General features: G+C 37.7%; 1 protein-coding gene across 1 annotated transcript; it reads right to left on the bottom strand.

Annotated features, from left to right (window-relative positions):
• Positions 1 to 4,617: 4,617 nt before the first annotated feature.
• Positions 4,618 to 10,580, bottom strand: LOC149216307 (uncharacterized). The gene is made up of 4 exons (XM_089389904.1): positions 10,054 to 10,580; positions 8,859 to 9,957; positions 8,418 to 8,735; positions 4,618 to 8,321 (listed from the first exon to the last, which is right to left on the bottom strand). The coding sequence occupies exons 1-4, from the start codon at positions 10,578 to 10,580 to the stop codon at positions 4,830 to 4,832; spliced, it is 5,436 nt and encodes a 1,811-aa protein (XP_089246030.1). The 3' UTR covers positions 4,618 to 4,829.
• Positions 10,581 to 11,513: the final 933 nt, after the last annotated feature.

Below are 11,513 nucleotides of genomic sequence, written 5' to 3'. Positions count from 1 at the left end.
TCTCAGGGATTGGACACCTGGAGGGGTTGGGTTACTCCTGGGGGTCTTGTGGACCCCGGGGGAAGTTAGTAAGGTCTAGTTGTGTCGACTAAATTTCCTTGAGGTCATATAGGAGGTTGAGTCATATCATATTAGCCCCTCATCTCATGTTTACCCCGAGTAAGCTGGTGAAAGTGGGTAGATGTGAGAGGAGGCATGTTACATCATGATTCATGTCTAGTTGCACCACTTACTAGGTTTTCACAACTAGAATTATTTTTATCTTTACTATTTTATTTATTTCTTTACAATATCCTACCCTACCTAAAGAAAGAAATTATTTTGTTAAGTGTATGAATATTTGCAATGAATCCATATCCATAATAAGATAATAGATATGTTTGTATTCAAGTTTGAAAAATGTGATTTTACATATACCAGTAAATGTGATACTAGCTACTTTGATTGAGCTTATGTCAAGAAATGTTGAAGAAGAGAGTGATGTTTCGACCTGATATTTATCTTGAACCAAATTTCAATGTAGTCATGATTCCATGTATTTTCTTTTTCATTGGAATCACTTTGTATGCCTTCCTTTGTCATGCCATGCAGATCCTCTAATATTTTCTGATTATTTTCTTGAATGCATGAAGGATCTAATGATAGGCATAGTATAAATTCCTTGATTTTGGGTTCTAATATTTTCTCTCCATCAAATGTCATCCATGGTCCTCTCATCTACTCTGGATCTTCTTATAGATGTTGTTCATGAACCTTTTTTTTCCATTCTATTACTTCTTGGAGTGCAAGTATGCTCCTGATGGTGGTTAAGATTTGTTCCTCCCGAGATGTAGAGATGTTTCCAGTTGTTGCTAGGATTTGAGATATTTCTTTGAGTAACAATCTTATTTACTCAATGGATTCTTGAACATGCCTGAATTTATAATTGATAATCCCTATTTAACACATGGACTAGTACATGGGGGATATTACAGCACCCAAAATTTATTGATATTCATGCATCCTATTTATCATGATTTACTTATACAACTTAATTGTATTCCTAAATGAGAAACCAAATCCTATGTGCACTTCCTCGACAATGGCACCAAAAATGTTGGTCAATTTAATTGTACTAGAATTTTGTTACAATTAAATCATCAGTACGAGTTGGTAAACTTGTGAAGTGTAATGCACAATATATGCTAGGTCTAGTTTCTAACTTAATCTATCGAAATTTGAAATGAAAGCAGAGTTCTAATATAAAATAATCGCAATTTAAAGAATTTAACAGAGTCATGATTCTAATTGTTTTCAAATCCTCTTATTATGTAAATAATTTCAATGTTACAATCACAAAATCAATTAATCATATAATTTATAGTTTAATTGTTCACTTTTGTAATTAAAGATGAACAAAACTTTATTCTATTAGAAGTTTTGTATTAGTAGCCTCCACTAGGTTGACACACCACACCAAACTGCAAGCAAATGAAATTGAAAACACACATTAAAATAAGCTACACTTAACAATAAGTAGACACATTAACTAAGCATAAAATCAAACTAACTATAATTAAAAAAAAACTAAGAGAAGAAGAGTAATGCATCCCTTACATAGGGGGGCCTCCTCACTCGATGAAGCATTGCTAAAGAGTATACATAACTGAAGTTAACCCAATACACATGCATTTGAAAAGAGAAAATTATTTTTTGATATTAATCAAAGGAATAAATAGAAATATTCTACATTTAATTCATAATCATATGCTTAACACTTAATCTATCCTCTTCCTTCTTATAGTTCCAACCTCCTGCAAATGATTGATATCCTCTCATATTTATACATATAACTCATCCTTCATAAAAGGAAAGAGATTACAACAATATAGAACCAGTCCCTAAATAAGTGGATCTAAAACCAACTTAACTTAGATGTAGGATAATAGAGATCATGTGAATATCTTATGAATATTATGTGGAGATCAGATGTAGATCATGTGGAGATCATAAGAAGGTCAAATGACATCAAACCTCTTAAATTCCAAGTTCCCAAAGTCATACACAAGGCTTGTTGGTCAAACAATGAAGTGCATATTTCAGCGAACAATTTTAATAAATCCCCGTGGAAACCTTATCCAAACATCACATATGTTGCACTTGTTGAGGATTCTACTTGAAATTCACCTAAATAGCCATATTATGCACAAAAGCCATTTTCTACTTTTTCTAGATTGATATTCATCAAATTTTAAATGATGTTTCAAAATTGACTCTCCAAATGTCTGTTACAAGAACTTTCTATAGGCACACCAAAATTTTTAGAAGTTAGGAAAAGACAAAAACCATTACGAGTAACCATCAAATGATGAAAATTAGCCATATTAATGTTCATATGTCTTATGAAGTTTGCATGGGATGAGAATGGACAAATATATGGTAATGAAGGTAATGATGAATGAGGAATAAAGGGAAATTTATAAAATATTAGGTAAAATGACCTTTGAAATCATGTAAGAACAGGGGCCCAACATCTCCCTCACACCAGATATTTTGCATATCCTCATGCAAACAAGAGAGGTAGTTAATAACCACAAAATTAAAGTAAATTGATCCATGTATCCTCATTTATTTGGATTTAGGTATTTTGATCAATATCTTATTATATAAATCTAATAAGTTAGCTTTCTTATGCCATTTCTTCGGAAACCTAAATGACTTATGAGATGACATTTTTTTATTGTCTTTGTATAGCTAAAAAGCGTTGTGGTACTATTTATGAGCCCACAATGCAAAGAAGTTTGCATAGTATGGGAAACACACAATAGAGGAAGTGTTCTTGTAAGTTTTAAACATTTACAATAAGCAATAAAAACCCATAACCAGGAAAACCAACAAAATGTTTAGAGTATCACCTTTATGTTTCTTCATCATTTACAATACAATATATATGATTTTATAACATCCAAAATCTTTAATCCAGTGCCCCATATTACATTAAACCTTAATTCCTTAATGAGAATTAGAAAACCATGGGATAAAAAAACACAAAAAATATGGCTTAAACATACCAATAATTTTTTCTTGGGTCCTATGCCCTAGAACCCCCAAACAAAGAGGTCCAAGTTTCCCTTCCTATCTCCCATATCAACGTACATCACATGGGATTAGTCGCTCAAATAATATAACACATACCCAATAGTTCTAAGTAAATGTGCAGTTCCCTACCATTACCAAATAAAGGGGTTGAAGCCAAGTGATTCAACAAGTAACTTGGAAGTTTAGGAACTCAAATAAGGCCAAACCTATGACCAAGGATCATGATAAAGGGTACAAAGGCAAAAGGGACCTTGTCAAAAAGTATTAGACATCAAGTGGTTAGGCCTTGGTCATGCTCCTAAGGTAAAAAGGATGACTCAAAATGAAAAGATACTAACACAAATGATTTGTCACAAGGAAGAGTGAAAGGAAGGAGTATATTGTCATCCATAAGAAGATCATATATGGTCAATGTATTATAAATACTCCCTACACCCACATATAAAAGTGTGCAGGCATAAAGAGTGTAAAGTGAAAAATTCATAGAGTACACCATACTTAATAGTGTCATCTTAGGAACAATGTAAGTAATAACTCCCTATCCATGCTTAAGTTCACCACCTGTATATTCAATTAAATGAAGTAATATGAAGCCAAACCATTAAGTATACAACTCATTGTTGTCATGACCACACATCCAATGAATAATCATAGCGCATGATGAGAAGTATTATGAAATTATTGTCCAATGTCCTTTTGTAAGGTGTCTAATTCCTTCTCTAATTCACAATTTTGAATGTGAAAAGAAAAATAGACATAAAGTTGCATTAACAAAAGGTATACTTTTTATTAAAAAGTGATGAATATCTTTATCTAAATAATCATGTATTTCTTTCTTCATTAATGGAGGAAGAATATTTAAAATGATAATAATAGTTTCTTAGAGTTCATTACCACAATGTCTCTAATTAGAAGAAATGCTCATCTCATCTTACTTTAATAGTATATATTTAATTAATAAAAAAATATTATATTTTTAAAAAATATAATAACTAGAATTTTTCATTTTATTCATTAGAATATTCTAAATATCTAATTTTCAAATTACTTATTTTTCATATAAAAATTTGAAATCTTTTTCAAATAATTTGATTCTCATTATTTTTTTAGTAATATCTCACTTAATTTTTATTAATATTAAAAAAAAAAAACAAAATTTAAAACTAATATGCTTTGTCAACCAAAAATCAATATCCAAAAATAACAGTATATTATTTATGGTTAACTTTGTCAACCAAAAATCAATATCCAGAAATAACAGTTGCCCCAAAATACAAGCTAATAACAAGCACATTAAATCGATCAGTAACAAAACATACATACTACCGAACTAGAGAACAAACATAAAATAAAATAAAAAGTCAGAAAACATAATAGCCGAACACAGAAATCATTCGTCAACACTATTATTGTAAAATTCACCTTTAAAGGCTATAAACTTGAAAATCCAACAATATTATTCATACCTAAATTTTTTTAAGCACTATAAACTAGAAAATATAATTTTATATTTTCAGTGTAGTGGGGAGAATCTTATATTTTCATAGTGCAGTGGAAACAATCCTATCGCGTCTCATTTAAAGGAGACCACGTTTAATTTGTGAGCTTCAAATATACGTTTAATTTATGAGCTTCAATATTTTAATTTAGAAGACCACCGCTGTCTGTTAGTATTTCAATGTAATTGCTTCTCATTTATTTATTTTTATTTAAATTTCATAAATATAACACAACTAAGATACCTTTCATATTTAATAGTTTAGTGTCCGCTTCATGTAATAAAGTGTCGACGCAAAATACTCCCGCAGGACACCCTCCTGCAAAGCTGCCATCTCCTTCTCCACCCACTCCTCCTCCTGGGGGTTGTAAGTGTCAGTTGGGATGAATAAACGCGTGGTATTCCCGAAATGTGGCACCTCCCCCATTTCTATATTACAACACCCTCGCAGGTCTACCCACAAAGGTTTTGCCAACCCACTAAGCCCTTCTACTTTTCCCAACGCACCGCAACCCCTCAAAATCAGACGCTTTACTGTTGCTGGCAATGAACCAACCTTTACCAAATCATTACAACAGATGATGCGGAGGGTATGAAGGTTGATGCACACACCTTCAGGAAAGGATACCTCTCTTACTTCTGTGCAGTACAACTCTAACTTCCTGAGCCGAATCAGGCCTTTCTCCGTTGCTCTTCGCTTTCTCTTTCTCCTCGGGGCAGACTCCTCCTTAAATGGCAGTTCCCGCAGCGGACAATAGCGTACTCTTAAAGTTTCCAGATTGTTCATCTCCATGAGATCTGGTAACTCTTGTATTCCACATTTTGATATCTCCAACCTAGTCAACTGAGTCAACAGTGCAAATGAATCGGGCAGGCGTTTCAATTCGTGGCATCCATGGAGCAGCAGTACCTCCAAACTCGATAGGCAACCGAACGAAGGTGGCAGCTCTTTCAACAAAGGACTTCCTAAGAACAGATATTTCAAATTGCTTAGGCATGCAGTCTGCGCATTAATGGTCAACTCTTTTAAGTGTGTAGCCAAGAGATTCAACACTTTCAAGGACTTCTGATGTTCCACTTGGGCGGGCAATGCTGCCATTTGGACACATCCTGATAAGTCTAAGAATTGAAGCGTGGTGATGTTTCCAAGTGTTGTGGGCAAACACGTGCTACAATGACTCAAATCCAGAAATCTCAGCTGCAATAGATTCCCCAACGAATTCGGAAGCTTCTTCAAACTTTTGCATCCAGACAGATCAATGCCTCGGAGATTTGTTAACTCCCCCAACGATTTCGGAAGCTTCTTCAAACTTTCGCAACCGGACAGACCTACTCCTTTGAGATTTGTTAAATTCCCAAATAAATTATTTGGAAGCATCTTCAAACTTCTACATGCTGCCAGATCGATGGATACAAGATTTGTTAAATGCCGAAAGGAATCTGGAAGTACCTCCAAACTTTCGCACTTGTCCACTCTGATTTCTTGGAGATTTGTTAAATCCCCCAAGGAATTTGGAAGTTTTTTCAAACTCTTGCAATTGGATAGATTAATATATTGGAGATTTGTTAAACACCCCAAGGATTTTGGAAGACGCTTCAATCTGTCGGAGTCAGACAGCTTGAGGTGTTGAAGGCTCGTTAAACCTGTGAAGGAATCTGGAAGGTTCTTCAATCTTTTGCAGCCAGTGAGTTCAATGCGTAAAAGATTTGTCAAACACCCAAGAGATTCTGGAAGTACCTCCAAACCTTCGCAGTTGCTGAAGGCGATTCTCTGGAGATTTGTTAAATCCCCCAAGGAATTAGGAAGCCGCTTCAATCTGCCGCAGCTTGACAGGCTGATTTGTTGGAGATTTGTTAAACTCCCCAAGGATCTTGGAAGACGCTTCAATCTGCCCCAGCTTGACAGCCTGATTTCTTGGAGATTTGTTAAATCGCCCATGGAATTTGGAAGACGCTTCAAACTGTCCAAGCCAGACAGGTTGAGCTTTTGAAGATTTGTTAAACCTGTGAAGGACTCTGGAAGCTTCGTCAATCTTTTGCAGCCAGTGAGTTCAATGCGTAAAAGATTTGTCAAACACCCAAAAGATTCTGGAAGTACTTCCAAACCTTCGCAGTACTCGAGGGTGATTTCTTGGAGATTTCTTAATTCTCCCAAGGAATTTGGAAGCCGCTTCAATCTGCGGCAGCCTGACAGCCTGATTTGTTGGAGATTTGTTAAACTCCCCAAGGATCTTGGAAGACGCTTCAACCTGCCGCATCTTGACAGCCTGATTTCTTGGAGATTTGTTAAATCGCCCATGGAATTTGGAAGACGCTTCAAACTGTCCAAGCCAGACAGGTTGAGCTTTTGAAGATTTGTTAAACCTGTGAAGGACTCTGGAAGCTTCGTCAATCTTTCGCAGCCAGTGAGTTCAATGCGTAAAAGATTTGTCAAACACCCAAAAGATTCTGGAAGTACTTCCAAACCTTCGCAGTACTCGAGGGTGATTTCTTGGAGATTTCTTAATTCTCCCAAGGAATTTGGAAGCCGCTTCAATCTGCGGCAGCCTGACAGCCTGATTTGTTGGAGATTTGTTAAACTCCCCAAGGATCTTGGAAGACGCTTCAATCTGCCGCAGCTTGACAGCCTGATTTCTTGGAGATTTGTTAAATCGCCCATGGAATTTGGAAGACGCTTCAAACTGTCCAAGCCAGACAGGTTGAGCTTTTGAAGATTTGTTAAACCTGTGAAGGACTCTGGAAGCTTCGTCAATCTTTTGCAGCCAGTGAGTTCAATGCGTAAAAGATTTGTCAAACACCCAAAAGATTCTGGAAGTAACTCCAAACCTTCGCAGTTGCTGAAGGCGATTCTCTGGAGATTTGTTAAATCCCCCAAGGAATTAGGAAGCCGCTTCAATCTGCCGCAGCTTGACAGGCTGATTTCTTGGAGATTTGTTAAATCGCCCATGGAATTTGGAAGACGCTTCAAACTGTCCGAGCCAGACAGGTTGAGCTTTTGAAGATTTGTTAAACCTGTGAAGGACTCTGGAAGCTTCGTCAATCTTTTGCAGCCAGTGAGTTCAATGCGTAAAAGATTTGTCAAACACCCAAAAGATTCTGGAAGTACCTCCAAACCTTCGCAGTCGTTGAGGGTGATTCTTTGGAGATTTGTTAAATCCCCCAAGGAGTTTGGAAGCCGCTTCAATCTGTTGCAGCCCGACAGATAGAGGTCTTGGAGATTTGCCAGATTCGCAAACGAATTTGGAAGAAGCTCCAAACTCCCGCACCGGTGGAGGGATATTCGTTGGAGATTTGTTAGATCTCCCAAGGATTTTGGAAGCCGCTTCAAACTGTTGCAGTCAGACAGCTGGATGACTTGGAGATTTGTTAGATCTCCCAAGGATTTTGGAAGCCGCTTCAAACTGTTGCAGTCAGACAGCTGGAGGACTTGGAGATTTGTTAAATCTGTGAAGGAATCTGGAAGCTTCTCCATCCTTTGGCAGCCAGAGAGAACGATGCTTTGGAGATTTGTTAAATTTCCAAATTCCTTCGGAAGAATCCTGAAGCGCCCATGAAGCTCTAGATATTTCAAGGAGCGGAGATGAAAGAATTCTTCTGCTAACGTTGATAGATCTGCCGGCCCTGGACGACCTAAATAATCATTCTTCTTGAGGACAATCTTTTCGAGGTGTGTCAGCTTCCCTATTGACTTTGGAAACTCTAAAAGTGGAGCATCAACATACAACTCCCGCAACTGTAGAGGTGCCTGCAATGTTGGACGTTTTAATCATAACATGAGAAAACAGAAGATACACAATTACTCTCATCTACTATTGCTGTATGTTCATCTACATTTACTCACCTGAGAATCACGACGCCATAATTTTTTCAGTTTCGTCCCACTCACTTCTAAAACTTTTAAGTGGTCCATTGGAATCCAGGTAGGCAGCGAAGAGCAGGGACAGTTATTCCAGCGGAGCCATACGAGATTTGGTGACCGCACCCTTCTTATTATGCCTTCCACAAATTCCCCTTCACTTTCAAGAAGTTGCAATGTTCTCATTTTGATCGCCGGCTCACTTGAAATTTTGTTCAGTGGTATTTCTGATTTTGTGCGTAATAATTGTTCCTGTTTTGTTAACTGGGTAGGCATCCTAATTCCACGTACATCTGGTATTACCTGTTCGTTCGTTAAAAGACAGTATTACGACATAGTACCTGGCATATTATTTATTTATTTGCATAAAAAGAACTTGAAAATTGCGGACATGGGTATGAAGTCTTAGATGATTAAATCACTTACAGATGATAATGACTGCTCCTCGAACAGATCATGGACGTCCTCAACCGAACGCCAAAGACGACGGGGCATTGATACTTCCTCAGCAATATTTCTTCCCATGTCGCGCAGGTGATCATGCATTCTCATCTTCTTTGACCCGTACTCCTCTACAACCTCTACAAGACATCTGTCTTCTAGAGTTTGAAGCCCCGCCAATCCGCCCCATATTGTTACCCACTTATCCCTGTCTTCTCCTATAGCAAAACAAGCAATATCTAAAAATATTTGCTGTTCCTTTTGATTCAATGAATTATAACTAATTTTAAGGCTTGCCAAGATCTTATCAGGCAATCTATGAAGTTCCTTCAATTTTTCTTCCCAATAAGGCTGGTCTTGGCCACATAAAAGAGCACCAAAAACTTTCAGCGATAAAGGCAAACCGTCGCAGCTTTTTACAAACCCAACAACAAGGTTTTCAAACCCTGGTAGTGGATGTGGCCGAAAGAAAGCATGCGAACAGAAAAGCTCTTGAGAATGTGATTCATTGAGGCCCTTTAGGTGATAGATTGATGACTTTCCTATCCCTGCACTTCGAAGGACATGCTTGTCACGGGAAGTGACCAAAATCAAGCTCTTGGGATGAAGGACGCCCTTAATTGGCAAAAATGCATCCAATTGATCGGCATCATCTACATCGTCTATTACTATGAGAGCCTGACAAGATGAGAGACATGTTTGAAGTATTCCTATACCTTCTTCCCAATTATCAATTTCCCTACTTATACCTTTCAAGTCTTTAATGAGCTGAGACTGCAGGGAAGGTAGCGACGCCCTAGACGCTTTTTCTCTCACATCAGCTAGAAAGGAGGAGCAGCCATAACCTGATCTCTTAGAGTTGAAGAATTCCTTGGCTAGCGTCGTTTTGCCAACTCCACCCACACCTGCAATCGCCACTACCTTAGACTCCATCGGTTGCTGCTCCTGCTGGAATGATACTGTCTTTTCAAAATCTTGAATTTTTTCCGGCAAACCAGTTGCATATTTGGCCACGTGTAACGCTGGTTTTGGAACCTTTGTCAATACCCTTTCCACGACCTTATCCAAGAGATCAGCCTCGTCCCTGAACATGTATATTCAAAGCCTAATTTGTCATGTGGCTATCAATCCATAAAAGAAAAACGAAGACAGGAATTGTAAGAGTGTCGAAGATACTCACCCATTACACGCCTCCAATTCAAAGCCGCTTATATATGCAACATGAGAAAGAGCCTCTCTCCAACCTTGAATTCTTAGGGAGTCGTATCGACCCTTTTCTTCATGTTTGAGCAGGGCTTGAGCGTACGGTCCATCTTGAGCTGCGTCCGCCCACCGGAGATCGGAAGGTTTAATATTGTAAAATACAGGTAGAATGGTAGCCCCGCGCTTCTCTGAGTCTACCATGAGCCGGAGCTCATCGAGACACCATTTTGAATTGGCATAGTTTTCAGAGAAGATGGCTATGTGGACAGAGGCGACTTGGATAGCGGCTTCGATTTGAGAAAGAATTCTTTTTCCAGCCTCTAATTCTGGCCGGTCAAGAAACACTCGCAATCCATGGGAAGTAAGGCGCCGGTAGAGATGTGCGGCGAAGGTTTTCTTGACATCGCAGCCGCGGTGATTTATAAATATATGGAAGTAGTTGGGCGCAGAATAGGGCGCGGATGAATTAGATGCAGAAGTAGAGGCGGTTGTGTTGTGTGCCATTGGAAGAAGAAGAATAGAGGTAAGTAATGATAATAAGCAACCAGATGATGCGCGGGCAGGCAGATCGAAAGGAAGTTTGAAGCAGGAGTAATAGTAACAATGAAGCAGATGATGCGCAGGCAGGCAGAGCGATGGGAAGTTTGAAGCACCAAAGTCTTTGAGATGGTAGAAAACAAAAGCAAGGGGTAGGTGTGGCTTTGGATCTTCTCGGACACACCGTGACCTGGAAACCACTAGTCCGTAATTTGCGCGTTGAACAGTGTTATGATGTGTCGGGCCGCGTTGTTTAGGGGCCCGCCCAGTTTTGTGATGCCGCGTTGTTTAGGGGCCCGCCCGTTTTTGTGATGTGACGTTGCACAATATCTGATTCACTTGCCAAATGCCACGCCTGTGATCGAATACGAAGATCGTCTCAATTTTCCTTGGTTTTCTATACCCTCCAATACCGTGTGATGTAGTGTCGTATCATACTTTCCGCGTGAGTACGGTGCCGATCGCCACGTGTCCCGTAGAGGAGGACGGAAGATGATGCAGAGGGGCATTCAAAAGAAAAGTGAAAAAAATTATCACTTTATTACCGTAGACCAGTTTAGAATTTTTAAAAACATTTAAGCTAATTGATTTAATAAAATATGATAATTAATAATATTTTTTGTATTTTATTTTTAATATAAAATTATTTTAGATAATTTTAAATTAATTGAAATAAATAAAAAACAATCAATATTACATAGTGACTTCCTGTACATCTCTGAATCCAAAAATATATAGAGGTCGTTATATCTTTGCCCATGATTAATGCGCATTATTTATGTTAGTCTTATAAATTTAAGTATTTAAAATAAAACAATTATAAAAATGGATTTATAAAAGAATAATAATAAAAAATAAAAAAATGTATACTAAACTAATTTTGGGAAAAAAATTTATATA

The sequence above is a fragment of the Pinus tabuliformis genome, chromosome 1_1 (assembly GCF_031772625.1).
Source record: "Pinus tabuliformis cultivar Carrire ecotype Pingquan chromosome 1_1, CPIR1, whole genome shotgun sequence".
In the NCBI taxonomy this organism is placed as follows: Eukaryota; Viridiplantae; Streptophyta; class Pinopsida; order Pinales; family Pinaceae; genus Pinus; species Pinus tabuliformis.
The sequence above is the reverse complement of the archived record's forward strand: the minus strand, read 5'-3'. Positions and strand labels throughout refer to the sequence as shown.

Coding starts and splice junctions, on each gene's coding strand:
- LOC149216307 (XM_089389904.1), bottom strand. CDS start 10,580: ATGGCACACAACACAACCGCCTCTACTTCTGCATCTAATTCATCCGCG. Junction 9,958..10,053: donor GAATTGGAGGCGTGTAATGG/GTGAGTATCTTC, acceptor ATACATGTTCAG/GGACGAGGCTGATCTCTTGG. Junction 8,322..8,417: donor TATGGCGTCGTGATTCTCAG/GTGAGTAAATGT, acceptor CCAACATTGCAG/GCACCTCTACAGTTGCGGGA.